Here is a 27,873-nt window from a genome sequence, read left to right on the forward strand (position 1 = left end):
CTCCTCTTCTTCCATCTCCCCATTAAATATTCATCAGAGTAACTCATTTGTATCTACTTTTGGGGCTTCAGCCATCAGAGAATACTTTTAATTCCCCCATGTTGTCAATCTTAACCTTTCATCTGAGCTAAGGCTGCCTTTCTCCCCCTGGGTATCTCATAGGCAGTTCAAATAACTTCCATTCCCACCCTGCCTCCTCCTGCTCCAAAACGCAGCCAATAAAATTAACATGCATCTCTATAGTCCAAGTTACAGACCCCAAAGTCCCCTTAACTCTTCTCACTGCCTTTTCTCCCCTGTCCTGCTGGGCAACCAGCTCTATCGACCCCCAGCCCCAACCCTTAAACTCTGCCTCTGGGTCTTCTATTTCTTCTACCTGGAACACCTCAGGCAAATCCTGTACATTCTTATGAAAATCAGAACACAGGTTAACTTCACCTATTTTCTTCCTCCTCTAAGTTCCAGACATACTTGCTTCCTTATTCTGAACACAACTTGATGCCAGGTTTTTAGTGACTGACTTACATATATGCCTGAGTAGATGGTGAAACTCTTTTTTTTTTTTTTTAAGATTGTATTTATTTATTCATGAGAGACACAGAGAGAGAAAGAGAGGCAGAGACCCAGGCAGAGGGAGAAGCAGGCTCCACACAGGGAGCCCGAGGTGGGACTCGATTCTGGGTCTCCAGGGTCACGCCCTGGGCGGAAGGCAGGCGCTCAACCACCGAGCAACCCGGGTGTCCCGATGGTGGAATTCTTAAGGGCAGGTCTTTGTCTTTGTTGTTGTTTTCTGATCACTGAGTCTAACCTGCGACTGACGTTCTAGGCGATTAAAAACTATTTTATAGGAATGAATGCATAAATAAAGGAGTGAACTGGCAATGAGAATGTCTTCAGTTGCATGCTTTCAGAGATCAGTGGTAAGGAGTCTTGGAGGTAAAAGGACAATAACTCGGTATGAAAACGCTCACTTTATGTAACCAAGTAGGCAACACGTACTCCAACAACATATACCTAACTCTGGAAAGAGGGCAATTGCTGTGCATCTCGGGGAGACTTTACTCTCAGGCTTTCCAGTTCTCCGCCAGCCAGCCCGGTCCTGGAAGGCCGCTATGACGTCAGCCCTCCTGCGCTGCCCGATCCGGGACGGACGAGGAAGAGGAGCCCCGCCGGCAGCGCACAGTTAGTCCTTCTCCTTTTCCCTACCTCGTCCTCACTTGATATTCCAAGCCTTGTGAATTCAGAGCATCTAAAGGAAATTCCTGCTTTAGGATTTCAATTTGACGAAAATAACATCGCGAAGATTCCGATTAACCCTATGAACCCGTGACTCTCAAACCCCAACGGAAAAACAGAAATCACGGGGTGGGGGGGAGAGGGGAGGGGAGGGGAGAGGGAGGGGAGCGGGGGAAAGGGGGGAGGGGACGGGGGGAGGGGACGGGGAGGGGCGCGGGGGGGAGGCGGAGCAGACGCCGAAACAAGGCCGAGAAGAAGCCGTAGAAGGAAGCTCCGCTTCGGTCGGGCTTGTCTTTTTCCAGGCGCGGCAGGCGGCGGGCGGCGGGCGGCAGGCGAGAAGCTCTCCCTGCCGTCGCGGGTCACCGTCCCGGCCCGGCCCCGCCGCCCGGCCTCCCGCCGCCCCGCCGCTTCCGCCCGGGTGCGCTGCGGGCGGTGGCCGCTGGGGGCGCCCCGGGCCCCGTGGAGCGGCGGCGGCGGCGCGGAGGCGGCGGCGGTCCGTAGGCTTCGCCTCTCCCGGCGCTCAGACGGGCGGCGGCGGCGGCGGCGGGGCCGGGGCGGGGACGGCGGGGACGGCGCGGCGGGCTGCACACCCAGAGGGCGCCCTCCGCCCAGGCGAGCTGCAGCGCGACCGCTCCCCGCGGGCGGGCGGGGTCCGCGCCGCCGCGCTCCGGTCCGAGCTGCCGCGAGAGGCGGCGGCGGCGGCGGCGGCCCCTGCCCCGGCCCCGGCCCCGGCCCCGGCCGGCCCCCGGCGCCCCCCGGCCGCGCCCCCGCGCGCAGCTCGCGGCCCCGGCCATGGGGCTGCGCGGGCCCGGGGCTCGGGAGAGCTGAGGCTGCGGCGCCGGGCCCCGCGCCCCCCGGGGCCGCCCCCGCCTCCCGCTCGCCGGCGTCTGGCTCTCGTGATGATGAAGAAGAAGAAGTTCAAGTTCAAGGTGGACTTCGAGCTGGCGGAGCTGTCCTCCGTGCCCGTCGTCAACGGGGTCCTCTTCTGCAAGATGCGGCTGCTGGACGGCGGCAGCTTCACGGCCGAGTCCCCCAGGTACGGCGCCCGCGCGTGGGCCCTGCGCCCTGGGGCTGCACCGCGCGCCCGGCCCCGGAGCCCCGCGTCCCGGGGGCGCGTCTGGAATCCGGCCGGAGCCTCTTGACCCGCGCGGCGCGCTCCGCGGACCGGCCCATCGCGCTGCGCTTGGCTCCCGCCCCCCGGCTTCCAGATGGTTCCCGGCATCTGCTCTTCCCTCCCAAATTCCCCGGGAACGGGAGCAGCGGCAGAAGGGGGACAATGCTTCTGCTTCTCCTAAGGCATTTCCATGTTTGTGAAATGCAAAGTGGGACTTGAATTGTTGCTTAAAACCAAAGCAAAAATACCCGAAGCTGCTTGAGTTCCGAGAGCCGTGGCTCCGAGCAGGACCCCGCGTCCTGCTCCGGTCCTCGGGGCTCCGAAGGCCGGGACGAGGCCCCGGGGCCTGGTCGGGCTCCGGGGTCGCTGGGGGCGGGCGCTGCGCCGCGGGGAGGGGCCGCCGGGGGTGGGGGGGCCCGCACCTGCCGCCTCCCGCCCGGAGCCCCGGGCACTCGCAGGGAGGGGCGCTGGCAGGCGGCGCACTGAAGCCAGGGGCGATTGTCTTCCTGGACATTTGAGGTCTCTTCGGTAGGTTGACAGGTTTACCCTAAGGGTCTCTTAAGAAAATAGGAAATTGACAGATTTCTTTAAACAAAATTTTTAAGTTCCTGAGATCAAGGGAAGAGGTTACCCATTAATGCTTATTTTGCCTAAATTGACGACTCAGAGATTTTTTTCCCCCTAAAGATATTCTGCTTCCTTTTTTATCGGCCATCCCTATGAGTGTAAAGGAAATAAGGTCAGCGAGTTGTGGAATTGGGGCCAGAAAATTATCTGCGGTGGCAACACTGAAGCCTCTAGAAGCCAGAAAACACAAATGGCCAGTTGGCCAAAGCAAAGGATGTATAAAGCATTATCGACCCTTAGAATTAGAAAACAGTTAGCCAAGGATACTTTTTAATATTAAACTGTGCTTCCAGATCTTTTCTGGCTATTCCGCTAATTAATTACACTACAATCATTCTCTTTTTTTAAAAGAGTTATTTATTTATGAGACAGAGGCAGAGGGAGAAGCAGGCTCTCTGCAGGGAGCCCTGCGTGGGTCTCCATCCTGGGTCTCCATCCTGGGTCTCCAGGGTCACGCCCTGGGCCGAAGGTAGGCACTAAACCGCTGAGCCACCCGGGCTGCCCCACTACAATCATTCTTAACACACTGGTAAGAGGACCGTGTAACTTAAAATGGTGCCGCGAATGTTGTACCAGCCCTTAAAGTCTTGAATGTCCCGTAGATAAAAATGACTGCCCTTACCCTGTTTGCTGCAGGGTCCCACGCCCTGTTTCTGCCAGTTAGACCGGCTCTCGGGGTCAGTGGTGACACCTGGTGGTCAGGGTACTTCTCTCTTACCTCTTTCTCCCTCAGATTATTGATTTGGCTTCCTACTCAGAAATCAGGCATTCCAGTAATGCAGGCACTCATTTATTCAGCAAATACGTGTAGGTTGGGTCCTTTAAGTGTATTATCTTATTTCATTTACAGCAGCAAACCTATGAGGTAGGGATTCCCATTTTGTGGATGAATAAACTGAGACTCAGAAACTTTGACTTTCCCAAGGCCTGCACATCTGATATGTGAAATGTCAAGATCTTGATACAGGTCTGCCTAATTTCAAATAGATTGATGCTGATGAAGGAGAAAATTAAGTGCTGTGCTGAACGGGGAACTTCCTAATGGTTTTTACAAGCAAGGGGTATAATTTGATTTGTAATTTGCAAGAGTTGGAAAGGAAACAGCAAAGTATCCTGGGTTAAACTTAACTCCTTTCTCTTCCAACAAAAAATGTGGCCTTAATGAAAATCAGAAAGGTTAAGAATAGTGCTCTCTATAGCTGAACAAACAAACAAAAGCCCCTACAGTTTGGAGGGAAATTTTTCATAATAAGGAGCCTGTGCCTTATTAGAGGTGGTTGGTGTAAAACTGAGAGCAAGGATTTAGAATGAGACAGATCTGAACCTAAATCCCAACTCTACCATGATATACCAGGATGGGTTACTCAGCCTCTCAAAGTTTCTGGTTAAAATTGAAACCATATAGGGTTGTTGTGAGGGTTTAGTAAGATGATATACTGAAAACAGCTATCACAATGCTCTAGCACCCAGTCAGCGTTTAAAGGGAAGACAAGGTGCTTGCCCAAGAGGGTTTGCTTCAATTAAGATGTTGATACTTATCCTGACAACTGCAAAAGTGTTGGTTTGAAAAAGATACCTCATTTTACAAGGGGAAAAAAAGAAATAAAACTTGAAAGACCTAAAGCATGTGAATTATTTTTAAATTGCATAACTTTTAATTCTTGGATGCCAGTCTAGGCATTGCATCTCTAATTAAATGCTAGATTTAATTTTTAAATAATAAGGAGTGCATGGGTGGCTGAATTGGTTAAGTGTCCCATCTTTTTTTTTTTTTTTAAGAGTTTATTTATTTATTCATGAGAGACACAGGCAGAGGGAGAAGCAGTCTCCATGCAGGGAACCCCACGCAGGACTCCATCCTGGGTCTCCGGGATCACGCCCTGGCCTGAAGGCAGGGCTAAACTGCTGAGCCACCGGGAGTGTCCCATTCTTGTTTAAGGCTCAAGTCATGGTCTCAGGGTAGTAAAATCGAGTCCTGAGTCCAGCTCCATGCTCAGCATGGAATCTGCTTGTCCCCTCCCTCTGCTTCAACCCCCCCCCCAATTAATTAATTAATTAATTAATTAATTAAAAATCTTTAAAATAAAAAACCCTGTTGCCACCCCCCCCCCCCGAAAAAAACAAAGCACTCTATGCCTCTTATATATGGTTAACACGGTAACATTTCTCCCATAAAAATATGAAATTAGGGCAGCCCGGGTGGCTCAGCGGTTTAGTGCTGCCTTCAGCCCAGGGCCTGATCCTGGAGACCGGGGATCGAGTCCCACATCGGACTCCTGCATGGAGCCTGCTTCTCCCTCTGCCTGTGTTGTGTCTCTGCCTCTCTCTCTGTGTCTCTCATGAATGAATAAATAAAATCTTTTTTTTTATTTTTAAAGAAATTAACTACATAGAAAAGGGTTAACATAGTGGACTCAAGACTGCTTTTCTTAGTAAGACCTTTTGCTGGCATCTGAGAATGGTGCCAGTTCTCTACACTGATGTAAAATTTCAGAGTGTTTCCTGTGCTTAGACTACAAACAATGTAATTTATGCTGAATACTTTCTAGGAGTCTTGAATTTTGGTCTGTGTCAGCGGGAGGGTGCCTGTATGACCAGCCCCCAAATGAGCTTCCTTGGTAGATAACATATATTGTTCTAATTTGATGCTGGAGAAATTATGTTGTGGGTGACTCCACTGGGAGAGGATTCTTAGAAGCTTCCACTTGGTTTCCCATGACTTTGGTCCATGGACCTTTTAGCTTTACTGATTCTGCGTTGTATCCTTCACTATAATAAATCTTAGACATAGGGCTACTGGCTGGCTCAGGGATAGAGTATTAAACTCTTGATCTCAAGAGTTCAAACTCAGGGTTGTGAGTTTGAACCCCGTGTTAGATGTAGAGATTACTCAAAAAACAAAACAAAACAAAACCACCATCTTAGACATGAGTCTGACTATGCTAAGTCCTAGGAGTCTTCCTAATGGATCCCTCAAACTGGGGGTGGTCTTGGGGACCCCTGATACATGAATGTATGTAAAATAATAATTCATTTTTTTAGAGGAAAGCCTTAGAGATACATCACAAATTAGAAATATATTTGATTTTACACAGAAAATAAGGAGGCAGATCATTCATTGCTCACCACACATTTACTGAGCACTTACCAGGTTTCAAGCTGTGTGGCAAGGGCTCTAAGAAGCACCACACATATAAAGGCCCATATGGGAATTAGCTCTACTTCATGAAATTAGATCAGAGATGTATAATTACTTGACAGTATGATTTAGTGCCTAATCAAAGGGTCAGACAATATGTGAGTGTTGTTGAAATTCTGCAGGTAAAGAATTTATTTGCAACTGTAATGATTACTGAAAACCACATGAGCTTTTCAATTGAGCATGCTGGGAAGGTGAATTTGCATTGACAAGGAAGGGAGGGTGAGAGGACAGCTTGAACCGATCATCAGTAGGAGCTGGTGATAGATCAGCCTGACTGCAGAGGGAATTCACATTGAATAGATGCAAAAGATAAAGGCTTTGAATGCCATTATAGTTTGCTTTCCGCTGCTTATAGGATAAAAGTCAATTTGAGATTCTTGCACTACATCGTATTGTGGTTAAAGTGATACTTAAGCTGGCTAGCAGGCTGATGTTTTTCAGATCCAAGTGGGGATAGACTAGAAATGGGGAGACAGATTAGGAATCTGTTAAAGTGACTGAGGCAAGAGCTATTAAGAACCTGAATTTGGAGGTTTTTCATGTAAGTGGCTGATAAAATGATAATGCCTTGATGACATGACAGGAAAGAAGTCAGAAAGAATCTTTGTTTCATTTAGAAGGATCCAGTTTCTGCTGGAAAGGTATATTTAATGAAGAGGTTAGAAAAAAAATAAGAATAGAAGGTGTTTATTTGTAATAAGTGTTATTAAAATTGTCGGTTTTTATATACCATAGTTAATAAAACATTCAGAAAATACATTGTATGATTAGAGTAATATAATAAACTGAAACCAAATTATTGCCTAATAAAATATTTTTGAACCTTAAAAAAGAAAATTACACTATTGAAATTTTTAAAGTACGTACTCCTTTTGTAAAAGCATTTAAATCTCTTTTGAGTTAAGACTGTCAGAACAGGTTTCATTTCTGGTCTGTTTTAATAAAGGAATAAGAAAATTTTCCTGTATTTTTAGGATTCCCAAATTTGCCCTTTTTGTTCATCTTTTTTTGTGCTCATTGCTAAATACTTTTCTAAGTTTCACATGAGCTTGTGGCAAAAACCATGTGAATTCAGGGAGTGTCCAGGAAGCTAATGAGCACATCTGTGTATTGGATCTTCTACTTTGTAAACAAGCTGAAGGGATTTCTTCTTTGGCCAGAATATGTCTTCATGTTTTCAAGATTTTAGCTCCTGCACATTGTGTACTTATTTTCAGTAATTTTTTTCCTTATTATAAAACTAATATAGGTTCTTATGGAAAAACTTAGAAAATAGAAAAGAAAAAAGAAAAAAAATTGCATATGAAGGGCCAACTGGAAATAATCACTATAATATTTTGATGGATAACATGGGAGTTTTTATTGATCCATACACACACGCACCACACATACACACCGTCCTGTACCTTCCTGCACACACATTATATTTTTAAAATCCACAATAGGGGGTATCTGGGTGGCTCAGCAGTTGGAACGTCTGCCTTCAGCTCGGGATGTGATCCTGGGGTCCTGGGATCAAGTCCCACATAGGGCTCCCTTCAGGGAGCCTGCTTCTCCCTCTGCCTATGTCTCTGCCTCTCTCTCTGTGCCTCTCATGAATAGAAAAATAAAATAAAATCCAAAAAGGTATCCTAATGTACTTAACATATTTTCTCACTTAATGTATCTTTCCATATCACTACATATTCAATTACTCAATTATTTTGTAAAAATAATTTTTAATAGTTGCATACCATTCCATTGTATGGATTTCCATGGTTTATTGAACTATGCCTCTCTTGAAATAGTCTTTATGCTATCTTTTTAATTAATACTTTTATGAACACACTACAGTAAACATCATTATAGCCAAATTTTATGCACATCCATTATTATTTTTTAGGATTAATACTTACATAGAAATGGAATTATTGAGTCAAAGAGCATGTAGATTTCTAATGCCCTTGATAGATATTACCAACTAGCCCTTTAGTTCATTAAATTGACTTTTTAAGATAAAAAACTACTAATTGGGACCGCTGGGTGGCTCAGTGGTTGAGAATCTGCCTTCAGCTCAGGGCATGATCCTGGAATCCCGGGATAGAGTCCCTCATTGGGCTCTCCACGGGGAGCCTGCTTCTCCCTCTGCCTATGTCTCTGCCCCACTCTCTCTCTTTCATGAATAAATAAATAATAAAAAACTTTTTAAAAATTACTAATGAAATTAGCAAATATAAAAAATAACCAGTATTAGAAAATGCTGTTTGACCATATGATAAGGAATTCTTTTTTCATGTGTAATTCACATACATAATCCCCTTCACCCATTTCATACCCTCCCAACTAGTCTTCTTTCTGGCAACCATGAATCTGTTCCCTATGAGTCTCAATTTTGTTTTGTTTATAGATTCAACATGTAAGTGAAATGGTGGATGAGTGAAATACCAAATGTATGGTATTTGTCTTTCTCTGACTTATTTCACTTATTATTATACAAGACCCATCTATGTTGTCACAAATGGCAAGAGAGTCACTCATTTTTATTACTGAATAATACTCTATTATATATGCATACCATTCCATTATTTATGTATACCATATTGTCTTTATCCACTCATCCATCAGTGAACATTTAGGTTGTTTCCATTATCTTGGCTAGAGTAAATAGTGTTGCTGTGAACATGGGGGTACATATATCTTGTTGAATTAATATTTTTGTTCTCTTCAGATAGATAGCCCATAGTGGAATTGCTGGATCATATGATAGTACTATTTTTCATTTTTTTGAGGAACCTCCATACTGATTTCCATAGTGGCTGCACCATATACATTCCCACCAACAGCACACAGGGATTCCCTTCATGATCTCCCCAACACTTATTTCTCGTCTTTTTGATAATAGCTATTTTGACAGGTATAAAGTGGTATCTCACTATGGTTTTGATTTTCCCTGTTCACACACATACAAACAATGGATTATCACTCAGCCATTAAAAAAAGAATGAAATGGAGTGCCAGTGTGGCTCAATCAGTTAAGCATCTGCCTTCACCTCAGATCATGATCCCAGAGTCCTGGGATCAAGCCCCTAAGTGAGGAGTCTGCCCCTCCCTCTGCTTCTCCCCCACTCATGCTTTCTCTTTCTCCCTCTCAAATGAATAAAATCTTTTAAAAAAAATGAAATCTCTGCCTGTTTTTTAATTGGATTGTTTGTCTTTTTATTATTGAGTTGTGGGAGTTCTATATATTTGGAATATTAACCCACTTATTGAATATATGATTTGCAAATATCTTTTCCCATTCAGTAGGTTGCCCTTTCATTTTGTTGATAGCTTCTTTTGCTGTGGAGAAGCTTTTCAGTTTAAGGTAGTCTCATTTGTTTACTTTTGCTTTGTCTTGCCTTTGGAGTCAGATCAAAAAACATGACTAAGACCAGTGTAAAATAGGTTACCATTTATGTTTTCTCCTAGGAGTTTTATGATTTCAGGTTTAACATTTAAGTCTTTAATCTATTTTATGTTGATTTTAGTGTATAGTATGAAATAGTGGTCCAACTTCATTTTTTTGCATGTGCAGTTTTCCAAACAACGTTTATTTTATTTATTTATTTATTTTTATTTATGATAGTCACAGAGAGAGAGAGAGAGAGGCAGAGACACAGGCAGAGGGAGAAGCAGGCTCCATGCACCGGGAGCCTGATGTGGGATTCGATCCCGGGTCTCCAGGATCGCGCCCTGGGCCAAAGGCAGGCGCCAAACCGCTGCACCACCCAGGGATCCCACCAAACAACGTTTATTGAAGAGACTGTCGTTTTCCCATTGTATGTAATTGCCTCTTTTGTCTTAAATTATTTGAACATATATGCATGGGTGTATTTCTGATCTCTCCCTTCTGTTTCACTGACCTATGCATCTGTTTTTATGTCAGTGTTATAGTGTTTGCTTACCACAGCTTTGTAGTATAGTTTGAAATCAGGTAGTATGATACTTTAGGCTTTGTTCTTCTTTCTCAATATTATTGTTTTGGCTATTCAGGGTCTTTTGTGGTTCCATACAAATTTTAGAGTTATTTGTTTTAGTCCTGTGACAAAAGTCATTGGAATTTTAATAGAGATTGCATTGGATATGTAGATAGATTGTTTCAGTAGTAGGGACATTTAAACAACATTAATTCTTTCAGTCCATGAACCCAGAATATCTTTCCATTTATGTCATCTTCAGTTTCTTTCATCAATGTCTTGTAGTTTTCAGTGTATAGGTAAGTCTCTCATGTACTTGGTTAAATTTATTTGTTAGGTATTCTATTCTTTTTTATACAATTATAAATGGGATTATTTCCCTGATCTCTCTTTCTACTACTTCATTATTGGTTTATAGAAATGCAACTGATTTTTATATGTTAATTTTGCATCTTGCAGATTTACTGAATTCATTTTTTAGTTCTAACAATTTTTTGGTAGTCTTTAGGGTTTTCTTATATAGTATCATGTCATCTGCAAACAGTGACAGTTTCTCTTCATTTTCAGATTGTGTGCCTTTTATTTCTTTTTTCTTACCTAATTGCTGTGACTAGGCCTCCAATGCTATTTGAATAAAAATGGAGATAGTGGGCATCTTTGTCTTGTTCCTGATCTTAGGGGAAAAGCTTTTATATTTTCACTGTTGATGAGTGCCTGGATGGCTCAGTCAGTTAACTGTCTGACTCTTGACTTCAGGTCAGATCATGATCTCAGGGTCATGAGATTGAGCTTGGTGTTGAGCATGGAGCCTACCTAGGATTCTCTCTCTCCCTTTCCCACTGCCCCCCCCCCCCCCAAAAAAAAATTAGATTTTCACTGTTGAGTATAATATTAGCTGTGGTTTTGTCACTTATGGCCTTTATTATGTTGAGGTACATTCCTTTTATACCCAGTTTGTTGAGAGTTTTTATCTTAAGTAGATGTTGAATCTTGTCAATTGTTTTTTCTGCATCTATTGAGCTAATTATATGCTTTTTATCTTTTGTTTTGTTGATGTGGTATATTAAGTTTATTGATTTGCAGATGTTGAACCATCCTTGAATTCTTGAAATAAATCCCATATGATCTAGGTATATGATCTTTTAATATATTGTTGAATCCAGTTTGCTAATATTTTGTGAGCATTTTTGCAGCTATGTTCACCAGGGATATTGGCCTGTAATTTTTTTTTTTTTTTATGATGTCATTGTCTAATTTTGATGTCAGGGTAATGCTGGCTTCATAAAATGAGTTTAGAAGTTTTCACTCTTAAGTTTTGTTTTTTGTTTTTGAAGAGTTTGTGAAGGATGGATATTAAATACTCTTTGAAGTTTTGGTGGAATTCCCCAGTGAAGCCATCTGGTCCTGGACTCTTGTTTGTTGGGAGGTTTTTGATTATTGATTTAATCTCCTTACTAGTACTCAGTCTGTTCAGTTTCTATTTCCTCATGATTCAGTCTTAGAAGATTGTGAATTTCTAGGAATTTATATATTTATTTATTTATTTTAATTTTATTTATTTATGATAGGCACACAGTGAGAGAGAGAGAGAGAGAGAGAGGCAGAGACATAGGCAGAGGGAGAAGCAGGCTCCATGCACCGGGAGCCTGACGTGGGATTCAATCCTGGGTCTCTAGGATCGCACCCTGGGCCAAAGGCAGGCGCTAAACCGCTGCGCCACCCAGGGATCCCAATTTCTAGGAATTTATCCATTTCTTGTATGTTTTACAATTGGTTGGCATGTAATTGTTCATAGTAGCTTATTATCCTTTCTATTTCTGTGGTATAAGTTGTAACTTCTCCCTCTTTTATTTTATTTATTTTTAGAGGGAGGGGAGAGAGAGAATTTTTTTTAAGATTTTGTTTAGGGATCCCTGGGTGGCGCAGCGGTTTGGCGCCTGCCTTTGGCCCAGGGCGCGATCCTGGAGACCCGGGATCGAATCCCACGTCGGGCTTCCAGTGCATGGAGCCTGCTTCTCCCTCTGCCTGTGTCTCTGCCTCTCTCTCTCTCTCTCTCTCTCTCTGTGTGACTATCATAAATAAATTTTAAAAAAATTAAAAAAAAGATTTTGTTTATTTATTCATGAGAGACACAGATTGAGAGAGAGAGGCAGAGACATAGGCAGAGGAAGAAGCAGGCTCCCTCAGGAAGCCCGATGCTGGTCTTGAGCCCCTGACCCTGAGATCATGCTCTGAGCCCAAGACACTCAACCCCTGAGCCACTCAGGTATCCTGAGAGGGAGAGAATCTTAAGCAGGGTCCAAGCCCAGTGTGAAGCTCAACGTGGGGTTTGATCCACCACCCTAAATTATGACCTGAGCAGAAATCAAGAATCAGATGCTTAATCGACTGAGCCACTCAAGTGCCCTCCCCTTTAATTTCTGATTTTATTTATTTGAGCCATCTTTTTTTTTCTCTTGGGAAGTCTAGGTAATGGTTTCTCCATTTTATTTACCTTTTCAAAGAACCAGCTTTTAGTTTCATTGACCATTTGTCTTTTTTTTTTTAAGATTATTTATTTATTTATTCATAGGGACACAGAGAGAGAGAGAGAGAGGCAGAGACACAGGCAGAGGGAGAAGCAGGCTCCATGCGGAGAGCCTGATGTGGGACTCATCCAGGGTCTCCAGGATCACGCCCTAGGCTGCAGGCGGCGCTAAACCACTGCGCCACCGGGGCTGCCCGACCATTTGTCTTTTTAATCTCTATTTCATTTATGTCCACTCTGATAGTCACACAGATAGAGAGAGAGAGGCAGAGACATAGGCAGAGGGAGAAGCAGGCTCCATGCACCAGGAGCCCGATGTGGGATTCGATCCCGGATCTCCAGGATCGTGCCCTGGGCCAAAGGCAGGCGCTAAACCGCTGCGCCACCCAGGGATCCCCACTCTGATCTTTATTATTTTCTTCTTTCTACTAACTTTGGGCTTCATTTGTTGTTCTTGGTTTTTAGGTGTAAAAATAAATTGTTTATTTAAGATTTCTCTTATTTCTTGAGGTATTGCTATGAACTTCCCCTCTCTGAACAACTTTTACTGTATCACATAGATTCTGGTATGTTGTATTTCTTTAGGTATTTTCTTATTTCTCCTTTGATTTCTTCAGTGATCTGGTAGTTGTTTGGTAACCTGCTGTTTAATCTCCATGTACTTAGAGTTTTTCTGGTTTTCTTTTTCATCTGAGAGAGTGTGTAAGAGAGCACAAGCCGGGGGAAGAGCAGAGGGAAAGGGAGAAGCAGGCTCCCCACTGAGCAGGGAGCCTGATGTGGGGCTCAATCCCAAACCCCTGAAATCATGGCCTGAGCTGAAGGCAGAGGCTTACCCAACTGAGCAACCCAGGCACCCCTCCAGTTTTCTTCTTGTGATTTCTAGTTTCATACCATTGTGGTCAGAAAAGATGACATGCTATTATTCTAGTCTTCCTGAATTTATTGCGACTTGTTTTATAGCCTAAAATGTGATTGATCCTGGAGAATGTTTCATGTGTACTTGAGAAGAATGTGTATTCAGATGCTTTTAGATGGATGTATATATCTATTAAGTCCATCTGGTCTAATGTGTCATTTAAGGCTAATATTTCCTTATTGATTTTCTATCTGGGTGATCTATCCATTGATGTATGTGGGGTGTTAAAATATAATTGTATTGCTATCAGCTTCACTCTTCGAGTCTGTTAATGTTTGCTTTAGATATGATGATGCTTCTATGTTGGGTGCATTTATATTTATAAATGTTACATCTTCTTGCTGGACTATGCCCTTAAACATTTTTGTTATAAATAGGCTATTTTGGTTTTTTTTAAGATTTTATTTATTTATTCATGAGACACAGAGAAAGAGGCAGAGACACAGGCAGAGGGAGAAGCAGACTCCATGCAGGGAGCCCGAAGTGGGACTCGATCCCGGGACCCCAGGATTATGCCCCAAGCCGAAGGCAGACACTCAACCACTGAGCCACCCAGGCATCCCTAAATAAGCTATTTTAAAGTTCATTTTGTCCAATATATAGCTACACCAGCTTTCTTTTTGTTTCTATTTGCCTGGAATATAGTTTTCCATCCCATCACTTTCAGTCTCTGCGTGTTCTTTTGAAGTTAGTCTCTTGTAAGTAATAAATAGATACGTCTTATTTCTTAAGCCAATCATCCACTCTTTGTCTCTTGATTGGAGAATTTAGTTCACTTACATTTCAAGTAATTATTGATAGCTATGTACTTACTGCCATTTTGTTCATTGTTTTCTGGTTGTATATAGTTCCTCTCTTCTTTTGTTCTCTTTTTTCCCTTGCGATTTGAGGACTTTCTTTAGTATTGTGTTTAGATTCCTTTTTCATTTTCTTTTGGTATTTACCATAAGTTTTTGGTTTGTGGTTACCATAAGGCTCATTTATATCATCTTATATATAGCAGTCTATTTTAAGTTGCAAGCAAAAAATTTTTTTGAACATGTTCTAAAACTCTACACTTTTATTCCCCTCTGCCACATTGTATGTTTTTGGTGTCACCTTTTATCTTTTTATTTTGTGTATCCCTTAACTTTGTGTCATTTTAGTTCATTTTACTGCCCTTGTCTTTAGCCTTTTAATAGCTTTATAAGTTATTAATCCACTACCTTTACTGTAGATTTACTTTTTCAGTGAGATTTTTGCTTTCACATGTTTTCTTATTAATTAGTTCCATTTCTTTTCAGCTTAAAGAAGTCTCTCTAATATATCTTACAAAGCCAGCATAGTAGTGATGAACTTCTTTAGCTTTTGCTTGTCTGGCAAACTCTCTCCTTCAAATCTGAATGATAACCTTAGCAAGTAGAGTATTCTTGGTTGGAAGTTTTTTCCTTTCAGCCCTTTGATACCCCATGCTACTCTCTTCTGACCTGCAAAGTTTCTGCTGATAGCCTTTTGGGGTTTCCCTTGTACATAACAATTTTGTTTTTCTCTTGCTGCTTTTAAGATTCTCTCTTTAACTTCTGACATTTTAATCATAATGTATCTTGGTAGCTCTCTTTGGCTCCATTGTATTTGGAACTCTCTGGGCCTCCTAGACCTGAACGTCTGTTTCCTTCCCTAGGTTAGGGAAGTTTTCAATCATATTTCTTCCAGTAAGTGTTCTGCCCCTTATTCTCTTTCTTCCCCTTATGGGACTCCTAAAATACAAATGTTATTTCACTTGATGTTGTCCTAGACATTCCTTAAATTATCTTCACCTTTTAAATTCTTGTTTCTGGGGACACCTTGGTGGCTCAACGGGTTAAGCATCTGCCTTCAGCTCAGGTCATGATCCCAGGGTCCTGGGATTGAGCCCCACATGGGGCTCCCTGCTTAGTGGGGAGTCTACTTCTCTCTCCCTCTGCCCCTCCCCCTGCTCATGCTCTCTCTCACTTGCTCTATCTCAAATAAATGAATAACATCTTTTAAAAATAAATAAATTCTTGTTTCTGTTTGCTGCTATGTCTGAGTGAGTTCCATTGCCTTATCTTCTAGCTTATGAATCCATAGTTCTACTTCATCCAGTCTACTGTTGAAACCCTATGGTATATTTTTCAGTTCAGCTATTGTGTTCTTCAGCTCTGTGACTTCTGTTTGTACTTTTTTTTTTTTTTTATGTTTCCTATCTCTTTTTTTAAAAAGATTTTATTTATTTATTTATTTATTTATTTATTCATTCATTCATGAGAGACACAGAGAAAGAGGCAAAGGGAGAAGCAGGCTCCCTGCAAGGAGCCTGATGTGGAACTCGATCCCAGGATCCTGGGATCACAACCTGAGCCAAATGCAGACCCTCAACCACTGAGCCACCCAGGTGCCCCTGTTTTCTATCTTTTTGTTGAAGTTCTCACTGTGTTTACCCATTCTTCTGAGTTTGGTGAGCATCTTCATGGCCTTTACTTTGAATTTTTTATCAGGTGAATTACTTACGCCTGTATCATTAAGGCCTTTTTCTGAGGTTTTTGTCTTGTTTTTCTATTTGAAACATTTTTCTCTGTTTCTTTATTTTACTAGACTCTCTGTGTTTGTTTCGGTGTATTAGGTGAAATAGCTACCTTTCTATCTTGAAGGAGTAACCTTGTGTAAGTGATGATCCTTCTCATTCAAATTTGCCCTAACTCTTGGCTGTCTCTCAAACCTTTGTGACTGTCTAAGCCACCTGATTTAGTCCTGATATGCCCCTATTGTTGAGGTTGTGCCAAGACCTATTAGTGAGGGATCCAAGGGGAGGAATCTCATTTAGTACCTAGTTTGGAAGCCAGGCAGGAGTTTTTACAGTTTGCAAATATATACAATCCTGTGGAACTTCCTCCACAGCTTATTAGTTTCCAGACCAGGAGATCTTGAGTACCGCCTGAACAACAGTTGTAAAAATCTAGGAAGGCTCATTGAGCTGTAGCAAGGCTAGTAGGATGCGCAAAGATGGTATTTCCCTGCTTACATCCCTGGGTATGCCTCCTTAGCTTCTATATCTAGATATGTGGGAAACATGAAGCCTGTCCCTCAGACTAAAGCTCCAGGCTAAGTAAATAGGCCTTTTTTATAGGAAAACTAGGGTTCTGTTTTTGTCTGCTGTCTTTGTTGTGTCCAGGGCAAGGTGACCTGCCAAGAACTGTCTTTTGGACTGTTACAGTCCTGTGGAGCTCAGAATACCAGTCCTCTTGGCCACCAGGCTCAGACAATCAATGGATGTCCCCTATATAGGTTGATATATAGATGGCACATGCCCACTGGCTTTAGTAAAGGAGCTGGAAGGTTTGGTGTCAGGGTTGGACATGTTCCCCAGCTTTAGTAAAGCAGTGGGAAAATGTCTTGACTTAATGGACTCATATGATTTAGCAATGTAGCAAGAGAGTGAATGCCTTGTCTGTATATGCATTGACTTTAGGCTTGGGAGGGGAAAGATGCCCCAACTACTCACGCTTGTCAGCCCCAACCAGGGAGTAGGGGACGGTTGCAACCAGTCTGCAGCCAGGGCTGGCACACCTTAGCTAAGGAGCAGGAGAACTCCACAACTGTGCTCCCTGGTCTCAGCAGGTGCCATGACTGCTCACCCAACCCATCCCAGCAAGGCAGTCAGAGGGTACCGCATCTAGTCTCACCCACTTGTGGTAGTAGGTAGTGTGGAGAGTGCAACAGTGGCGTCTGCCAGTGCCTTCATATCTGGGAAGCATCTAAAGCATTCTAGAAGCATCCTCTACTCTGGTCAGTGCCCTCAGATCAGCAGATGAATCTCTCTCACACAGAACCTTGCCTCTTTCTAAACTGCTGTTTTTTCATAAGGTCTCAAGGTGAGTAGGACTATATGTGAGCCCCCCAAGAGGGGAATCTCAGTTTCCTAGAACACTTTGGAACCCCCAGATATCAGTCCTATTGGTTTTACACACCAGACATTCTGTGGGCTCAACTTCATGGTTCAGATCCCAGGGACTAGTTGCCCATTGTGGAGCACCAACCCCTAACTCCTCCAGAAGTGTCTGTCTGGGGAGATCCCTCCCTATTATGTCACCACACCAGAAGTGAGTTTTGTGTGTGTGTGTGTGTGTGTGTGTGAGACTATCTCTCTGCCTCTCCTACTCATCTTGATGTGTTCTTTTTTCCTTTTGTTGTGAAGAGTACTTCATCTAGTTTTTAGATCTTTATCAGAGAAAGGATTCATATGTAGCTATAGATTTGGTGTATCTCTAGGAGGAGGTGAGTTCAGGATCTTCCTAGGCTCTCATCTTGGATTCTCCCACCACCCCACTCACAGAATTTTTTTTTTACTCATTTTTTTTAAAATTCCAGTGTAATTAGCATATACTGCTATATTAGTTTCAGGTATAGAATATAGTGCTTCAACAATTCTATACATTACTCAGTGCTTATCATGATAAGTGTACTCTTAATTCCCTTTACCTATTTCCCCACTCACTTCCCCTTAGTAACCACTAGTTTGTTCTCTATATTTAAGACTCTGGGGTTTTTGGTTTTGTTTTTTTGGGGTTTTTTTTTTTTGTCTCTTTTTTCTTTGTTCGTTTGTTTTATTTCTTAAATTCCACATATAAGTTAAATCATATAGTATTTGTCTTTTTCTGACTTATTTCACATTATACTGTCTAGATACATCCATGTTGTTGCAAATGGCAAAATGTCATTCTTTTTTTATAGCACACACATACACCGCATCTTCTTTATCCATTCATCAATTGATGGACATTTGGGCTGTTTCCGTAATTTGGCTATTGTAAATAAAGCTGCAGTAAACCTAAGGGTGCATATATCCTTTCAAATTAGTGTTCTCACATTCTTTAGGTAAATACCCAGTAGTGCAATAACTGGATCATGTGATAGTACTATTTTTAATATTTTGAGGAACCTCTATACTCTCTTTCATATTGGCTGCAGCAGTTTGCATTGTCACCAGCAGTGCACTAAGGTTCTTTTTTCTCCACACCTCACCAATACTTGTTTCTTGTGTTTTTTATTTTACCCAATTTGACAGGTGTGAGATGGTATCTCATTGTGGTTTTGATTTGCATTTCCCTGATGATGAGTGATGTTAAGCATCTTTTCATGTGTCTTTTGGCTATCTGTATGTTCTTTGGAGAAATGTCTTTTCATGTCTTCTGCCCATTTTAATTGGATTATTTGGGATAACTGAATTGTGTAAGTTCTTTATATATTTTTGATACTAGCCACTTATCAGATATATTATTTGCAGATATCTTTTTCCATTCAGTACATTGTCTTTTGTTTGGTTGATTGTTTTCTTTGTTGTGCAGAAGCTTTTTGTTTTGATGTAATACTAATAGTTTATATTTGCTTTTGTTTTCCTTGTCTTAGGAAGCAGTCTAGAAAAATGTTGCTACAGTTGATATCAAAGAAATTACTGCCTGTGTTCTCTTCTAGGATATTTATGGTTTCAGGTCTCACATTTAGGTCTTTAATCCATTTTGAGTTTATTTTTGTGTGTGGTGTAAGAAAGTGGTTCATTTTCATTCTTCTGTATGTAACTGTCCAATTTAACCAACACCATTAGTTGAAGAGACTTTCTCCTATTGCATATTCTTGCCTCCTTTGTTGAAGATTAATTGGTCATATAATCATGGGTTTATTTCTGGGTTCTCTTCTGTTCCATTGATTTGTCCATTTTTATCCGGGCTTTAATTACTCTTGATACTGTTTTGATTACTATAGCTTTGTAATACATCCTGGTATCTGGGGTGATATTCCCAGTTTTGTTCATCTTTTCAAAATTACTTTGGCTATTCAGGATCTTTTGTGGTTCCATATAAATTTTAGGATCGTTAAATCTGTTGATTGCCTTGTGTAGTATGGATGTTTTAACAGTGTTTTTTCTCTCTGTCCATGAGCATGGAATATCTTTCCATTTGTTTGTATCATCTTCAATTTCTTTCATCATTGTTTTAGAGTTTTCAGAGTACATGTCTTTCACCTCACTGGTTAAGTTTATTCCTAGGTATTTTATTTTGTTGGGTGCAATTATAAATGAGATTTTCTTAATTTCTTTTCTTTATTATTAGTGTATTTAAATGCAATGGGTCTCTGCATATTGATTTTGTATCCTGCAATTTTACTGAATTCATTTATCAGTTCTGGTAGTTTTTTAGTGGAATCATTAAGATTTTCTGTGTATAGTATCATGTCATCTGCAAATAGTGACATTTTACTTCTTGCTTACCAATTTGGATGCCTTTTATTTCTTGTCTGATTGCTATGGCTAGGACATTCAGTACTATGTGGAATACAAGTGTTATTGCCCTTGTCTCGTTCCCGAGCTTAGGGAGAAAGCTTTCAGCTTTTCGCCATTGAGTATGTATCACAGACTTCTTTATACCCTGACCAGAAATGGGGTCATCTATTCACATATTACAATACAATATTATAATAATGGTAGCTAACGTTTTTGGTACTCTTTTCCCATGTACCATGTAACTTTTCCCAGGTACCATGTAACTTTTCTAAGCCTTTATATCCTCAGAATACCCCTAGTAGGAAGTTACTGTTATTACATTATGAATGTTACTACTTTCATCATATACTTGAGGAAACAGAAGTACAGAGAGGCATTGAAAGTTATGCAGTTAGTAAGCAACAGAGGTAGGAGGTAGAGTATACTCTTGATCGCTAAATTTTGATGTCTTTCAAATTTTATGTTACCTATTTTCTCATTTTTATGTTTTAACAAAACTGTAGGTAAATATATATGGTATGACTTCTTCTGAAAGCTAGACCCAGAAAACTGGTTCCCATATGTGACACCACTAAACAGGTCCCTTTAGATTTCCCCCCAAATTACTGTATATGAGAAACAAACTACTCATGCATATGCTTTTTTTCCCCCCAAGATGTGACATTTCAGTTGGAAGTCCTCAACGCTCAATCTCATTACTGGGTAGTTGTGCCTTATAAAAATAATATTAATACCATTTTATACCAGTAAGTTGATATTCACTATTATTTCACTTAAGTCTTGCAGAGTAAGCAGTTTATAATTATATTTATTGAAAGAATACAGAATGCCTGGGTGGCTCAGTGGTTGAGCATCTGCCTTTGGCTCAGGGCATGCTCCTAGGGTCCCGGGATCAAGTCCCACATTGGGCTCCCTGCAGGGAGCCTGCTTCTCCCTCTACCTATGTCTCTACCTCTCTCTCTGTCTCTCATGAATGAATAAATTAAAAATCAAGAAAGAAGAAAGGAAGAAAGAAAGAAGGAAAAGGAAAAGAGGTATTTGTAGAGAAGATCTGTTGTAGCTTTGCTAAAGATGACAATAACACAGAGACCCCTAAATTAAATATATGGGGAAGTCATTTGGGGAAGTATATGCTGTTGTACATAGCTTATAAAGCATTAATGTTCAGTTTGGGATATCAGCCTTTGAGAGATACTGTCAAATAGAGATCTAGAGAAATATATTAAGACCCTGAGAAATCTGGGGTGCCTGGGTGGTGCAGAGTTGGTTAAGCATCTGACTCTTGGTTTCAGCTCAGGTTGTGTTCTCAAGGTCATGAGATCGAGCCCCACATCTGGTTCTGAACTCAGCATAGAATCTGCTCTTTTCCCTCTCTCTCTCTCTGTCCCTTTCTGCCCCTCGCTTGCTCTCAAATAAATAAATAAATATTTTTAAAAGATTCTGAGGAATCTTGAATTTTGAGGTGAGTCTCAAGAGAAAGATGATAGTCTTCAAAAACTAAAACAAAAATGTATGTGTGTATTTTACATTCTTAATTTTATTTAATTCTTATAAAGTCCCTTTTATAGAAGTGTTACCTCCTTTTGGGTTAGGTGCTGTAATGCATATATTAAAAAATAGTAAATGACTTAAAAGAAGTAGAAGTTTATTTCTCTCTTATATGAATTCCAAGCTGATGTGGTGGCTCTGCTCTGTCAAGCTGTCAGGGGCCCTGGCTTTATCTTGTTGCTCTGTCATGCCCAGGTATTGTTCTCATCCACAGGGACTGTTAGTTCACCCCACATCTGAATTCTAGCCACTAGAGAGAAGGGAAGGGGGAGGGGAGGTCCCTAATGCCCAGAGCCCATTGACCAGAACTTAAGCAGAAAGCCACATCTAGCCCCAAGAAGGGTTAAGAAATATAGTTTTGCTGGATGTCCACGGGCCCAGAAAAGGATTCAATTATGATAAAGAAAAGGGGAGGATAGATATCAGGAGACAGGCTCTGTCACAACACTGTTTTGTTCGTTTGAAGTAGACTCCATGCCCAGCATGGAGCCCAACACGGGGCCAGACTCACAACCCTGAGATCAAAACCTGAGCTGAGATCAAGAGTCAGATGCTTAACTTACTGAGCCACCCTGGCACCCCTGTCAACATCACTGTTTTAGAATTGAGACAGTTGATCCTCAAAAGAGCACATAATTTGTTGAAGGTCACAAATCAATTAAATGAAAGATATTTAAAAGACTGTCCCATGAAGAGGGAATAGGCGTATGCAGGGTGCATCTGAGGGCACAGCCTAAGATTAGTGGGGAAGTGTTAAAGAAGGCATATCTCTATCCAGTACATGAGAAAAGTAATCTCGAGGGACGCCTGGGTGGCTTGGTGGTTGATCGTCTGCCTTTAGCTCAGGGCGTGATCCTGGAGTCCCAGGATTGAGTCCTACATCAGGCTCCCTGCATGGAGCCTGCTTCTCCCTCTGCCTGTGTCTCTGCCTCTCTCTGTGTGTCTCTCATGAATGAATAAATAAAACCTTTACAGAAAAGGAAAAAGAAAAATAATCCCTAATATTTAGAAGAGAGTTCAGTAGTGAATTGGCTACCTCAGTACCCTGTCCATTTGTCAGTGACATCCTTTATTAGAAGGCTTGGTGACTTAGATGATTCTCATGGCTCTTTCTGACTCCAGGATTCTATGATTAGGCTTTCAGTTGTATTTCCTGATACCGCTCTTCCTAAGTCTCCCTTTTTAGCCAAGACTGGTCAGTTATGGTAGCCAGATGTTCGTGTGTTTCTGTCTCCGTGGTACTCTCTCCTTTTCCCACCTCTTCACCATTCTTGTAGTTGATTCAAATTCCAGCCATTCCTCAAGAGCTAAATCAAATGTTTCATCAGCTTTATGCCCGTACCTGTCCCAACCTACAATCCACCCACTGCTTTCCTGCAATGTTTACTACACATACGATGTCCTAAATAAATATTGGTTATCTGTTGAATGAATGAAATTTCTCCTCACTGTCCCACTCAGATTTTATCTCTAACTCAATTCCTATAGTTCTTGTTTCTACCTACCAGTGATTTTACCTGATTTGTTCTTTCAATTGCCTTTATGAAAATTTCCATGCAGTGTAAAATTTTCAGTTGTAAAAATAAATACAAGAAAAGGTAGAAACAAGTGTTTGTTTTGGGGGGATGGGGGTGGAGGGCAGGGGAATTTCATGAAAGAGAATTCCTTAGCAAGGTTTTGAAAAAAGTCTAGCTGGAGAAGGAAATGAAATGATAGAATAGTACATATACACAGTGGCAAGGAAGAGCAGCATGGTGTATACTGGGAGCACTCTGAATATAGCTTTACCTGGCTATCAGAACATAGAGCATTCCTATGAAATCTTTCGTAAGCCAATGGCATAGAGTAACAAACTTCCCCTTCCAAAAGTTCACATTACACCACTTCACATTTAGGAAAGATCTACCTTGTGATAACAGCTTTTTTTATGAAAGCAAAAATCCAGGCAGCCTGGGTGGCTCAGCGGGCTTTATAAAAAAAAAAAAAAAAAGAAAGAAAGAAAAAGAAAAAAAAAAAGCAAAAATCCTTTTCAGATTTCTTGCAGTTAGCAGGCACTAATGTAAGTCTTCCCTACATGTGAAGTGATACGACACAGACTTCCAGAAAGTAAGGAATACCAGTGTGTGGGATTTTTCACCCTTATTATGGTTCCTCTTTCTGAAGTTTCAGTTACCAGAGGTCAACTGCATAAGGAAACAGATGGTCCTCCTTCTGACGTATGGTCAGAAGGCCAGTAGTAGTCCAAGGCTATATCACAATGCCTATGTCATTTGCCTCACTCATCACAGACATTTCATCATCTCACACCATCACAAAAAGAAGGGTGACTACAATACAATATTTTTTTATTTATTTATTTTTTACAGTACAGTATTTTAAGAGACCACATTCACATAACTTTTGTTATGGTATGTTAGAATTGTTCTGTTTCATTATTATCTTTTTCAATCTCTTACTGTGCCTAATTTATATATTAAACTTTTTCATAAGTATTTATGCATAGGAAACAATATAGTACACTTAGGGTTCAGTATTATCTACTGGGAGTCTTGGAACATATCCCCCACAGATGAGGGGAAGGGTGGTACTATAATTGTATATTACTGCTGACACATAAAGAGAGGGTGAGAGAATAGTCTCTACAAGGAGTCTGGACTTAATTTTGATACTGTTTGATACTGTAGGATCTACAGAGCCAAAATCAGAAGAGTGACTTATGCAAAGTTAGTAGGTTGGCTTAAGGCTGGAATTTAAGAGAATTCTTATTTGATGACCTTAGCTTTCTCAGTAGCAAACGAAAAGGGGAGAAATAAGGAACATGAAGATAATGATAAAAGATCAGAAAAGCTTCTATAAGTGATGAGAGAGAAAGCTGACCAAAGACAAAGCCAAAAGACCCAATTGGAAATTAAAACATGAATTTTAGGGGCACTTGGGTAGCTTAGTCGGTTAAGCATCCTGCCTCTTGATTTCAGCTCAGGTCATGTTCTCAGGGTTGTGAGATCAAGCCCTGCATCGGGCTCTGTACTGAGCATAGAGCCTACTTAAGAATATCTCTCTCCCTCTGCCCCTTCCCCCAAGCTCGCTTGCTCTCTCTCAAAAAAAAAAAAAAAAAAAAAAAAAAAACCACATGAATTTTAGTGACAGCACTGTGTATGTTCATGCATTTTTCTCCAGCCATGCTTGTAGATTTGAAATGGGGGGGGGGGGGGAATAGAAGGTTTGATTCAGGCTTAGGCTTGAAAGAAAGGCCAAGGATGCAAGGGAATTAGAGTGTTGGTGAGAAAGGAATTTAAGCAGTCACTAATAGGGTCCACACTTCATAAGGAAAGAAATCAGGCCAGGAAGATAAATTAGGAAAATAAACTGGTTAGAAGATGCAGGCCTCGGTGATTGTGGTACATGTGAAAGGAATGAGGCTGTGACAGAGTTGCTGGAGTAGGAGGTGTGCTCAGAGAACAGGATATTGAGGCTTTGAGGGTCCTTTTGAGGTTTAGGGTTTTGTTTCTTTTGCATGGTGTTAAAATAGCTAGCATGATTACAGATGTTGGGACGAAAAGAGATGAAAAAGGAGGTCCTTCATTGGGACATTAGCTAGAAGAGGAAGAGTGTATCCTCATGTTATTATGTGCCTCAAGCTTGGAAGGAGAAGAGTTATAGCCTACAAATAACATTGAGGAGTTAGGGAAATGCTCGTGCTGCCTTCTGTAGAAGATGGGGGTGGAAAATAAACATCACCTCCTACAAGGCTTCAGTACAAATAAGGTCCTCATGAGATAGGTGGTTTTGGTTAGGCATTGAGCGGAGTGTTGTTACATGAAGAGGTTGAGACTGTAGGAGCTTACTTAACCCTCTGGGATCTGGTTTTAGGTGACGTGGTCCAATTAGTTGGGAAAAAGAGCAGCAGCAGGAGAATGAATCAGAGCAAGGTGGAATAGAACAATAGGAAAGAGCCTGCCAGGGAATCCGAGAGGCTAGATGACCAGGACCTACCTGCATCTTAGTCTTTTCCTGTGGATTACAGCAATAAGAGGTGTGCATAGAACTGAATGCCCTGAAGATTTCCAGTATGGATGTGAAATAATTAAGCATTCTATCTAAGGCCAAGGTAATACAAGACAGCTGCTCCAGCTGTCTCTACTACTAGGAGTACAAGAGCAAGGTCATGTGTGTCTCGACTTCCACTTCCTAGGAGGCCCTCTGCTTGATCATCTGTGTTTCTTTCTCTCTGTCTCAGACTTGATCTTTACTTTCCCTAATCTTGTCACCATGTTTCAGAGGATAAATGTTCTTCCTTCTGTTGAGGGACTGCCAAACCGATAAAATGGAGTGGAAAGTATAGAAAGTTCCCATATACCCCCTGTGTCACACATGCACAGGCTCCCCCATTAACCACATCTCCCACCAGAGGGTACGTTTGTTAAAACTAATGGACCTACACTAACACATCATTATCAGCCAAAGTCCATGATTTTCATTCAGGTTCACTCTTGGTGTTCTATACCCTGTGGGAAATTGTTTAATGATACAGAGTTTCACTTTTATAAAAGGAAGAGAGTTCTTAGAGATTTGATACAATATGTTATGTATTTAAGACTACTGAACTCACACTTAAAAATTGTTAAGATAGTAAATTTTATGTTATGTGTATTTTACCACAGGTTTTTCTTTTTTGAGAGAGACCAAGTGAGGGAGAAGGGCTGAGGGAGAGGGAGAGAATCTCAAGCAGACTCCACATTAAGCATGATGCCCAACACAGGGCTTGATCCCACAAGCCTGAGATCATAACCTGAGCCAAAACCAAGAGTTGGATGCTTAACTGACTGAGCCACCCAGGTGCCCCTTTACCACAGTTTTTAAGTGAATAAGTGTTTCAGCCCCCACCTCAATTTTTATTAGATCAAGCCAATTATTTACATATTAGTATATTTAAGTAAAGTTGATTAGTATTAAGAAGAATATTTTCTAAAAAAAAAAAAAAAGAAGAAGAATATTTTCTGCTTTTTAAATTTCATAATACAGGAGCATTTTACCATGAATTTTCTGCAATAGCATTGATGAGCCCATTCAGTCATTGTGGAAGCTAATATGATTTAATAAAATTAAGATATAGGTTTATGTAGTAATTAATTTTTACTTAACAATTTTAGGCAAGTCCCTTTTTTCCCTATTTGTATTTCTGCTTATTTAAGCCATTTTTGCTTATACTGTAAGTCTTGAGATATATCTTATCTGTTCAACAAATAGCATTTATTGATATTATTTCAAGTTTATATTGTATTAAACATATTACCTTAATAAATTTATTCTATGAAAATACTATGTAGGACATTTAGTTTCATCTTCTGCATGAGCCCTTTTCATTATCTCAAATGATATATCCTTTTATATTTTTATAACAATTTATTAATATATTAAAATAATGTGTTAATATATAATAATATAGCCTAATTGTTACTATAAACATAGGTATAAAATATAATTTTTATCATCAAGAAGCCTGCAGTTTTTAGTGAGAGAAACTAACACATATATTGTTAAATGCAATATAAGGCAGAGTGACAAAGTATACAGTAAATGTACAAATAAAATTGTATGGCAGTTCAAAGCAGAAAGGAAACCGAGAAAATAGGAAAAACTCCTTAAAAGAGGTAGCATGTGAACTAAGCTTTGAAAGCGTAGTAGGATTTATCCAGTAGGGGGGAAATGGGATGATAGGATGTCAGATATTTTGACTTCAATAATTTTGAATTGTGTTTTATCATTAAAGACCATTTTAAAGAGCACTACCTTATTACGGAATCTTCATTAGAAAGGCATTTTTTAGTGCAACCACTTTATAAAACAGACTGTCAATTCCTCAGATGTTAAACAGAGTTCCATACAATCTGACAGTTCCTCTGATATACCCAAGAGAAATGAAAACAACTCATTGTGGGGGTGCTTGGCTGGTTCCATCAGTGGTACATGTGACTCTTGATTTGAATGTAAATTCAAGTCCCACACTGGGTGTACAGATTACTTAAAAATAAAATCTTAAAAAAAAAAAAGAAAGAGAAAACAAACACTTAACGTGACTTTTCATTGCAATCTTAATCATAATAGTCAAAACTCAAAACAACCCCTATGTCTGTCAGCTGATCAAATGGATAAATGTGGGACATCCATAAAATGGAACATCATTCAACAATAAAAAAATGAAGTACTGATCAAGCTAAGTGAAAGAAACCATCACAAAAAGCGGCATATTATGTGATTTCCTTTCTGGACATTCATATAAGTTCAATCTATAGAGACAGAGAGTAAATTAGTAGTTGCCCAGGGCCAGGTGTTGGAGAGAAAAGTGGAGTGACTACTGATGAGGTTTCTTTCAGAGGTGATAAAAATGTTCTAAAACAGATTGTGGTGGTTTCACAATCTGAATACACTAAAAAAACATTGAATTTTACATTTTAAATGGATGAATCGTATAGTGTGTGAATTATATCTCAATA

At 40.8% G+C, this 27,873-nt stretch overlaps 1 protein-coding gene across 4 annotated transcripts in view; it reads left to right on the forward strand.

Moving 5' to 3' along the window:
* Positions 1–2,034: 2,034 nt before the first annotated feature.
* EEIG2 (EEIG family member 2) overlaps positions 2,035–27,873 on the forward strand; it is an 89,602-nt gene continuing 63,763 nt past the window's right edge. For 3 of the 4 annotated variants that reach the window (XR_013384640.1, XM_077905680.1, XM_077905681.1), the window contains exon 1: positions 2,035–2,272. Coding sequence is in view for 3 of the 4 variants with exons in the window: in XM_077905680.1 (XP_077761806.1) it covers positions 2,136–2,272 (137 nt within the window). In the remaining variant the exon portion in view is untranslated. The remainder of the gene's footprint in view (positions 2,273–27,873) is intronic. The other variant, XM_077905679.1, reaches the window with a different exon arrangement.

Source organism: Canis aureus, chromosome 8 (assembly GCF_053574225.1).
Source record: "Canis aureus isolate CA01 chromosome 8, VMU_Caureus_v.1.0, whole genome shotgun sequence".
NCBI lineage: Eukaryota > Metazoa > Chordata > Mammalia > Carnivora > Canidae > Canis > Canis aureus.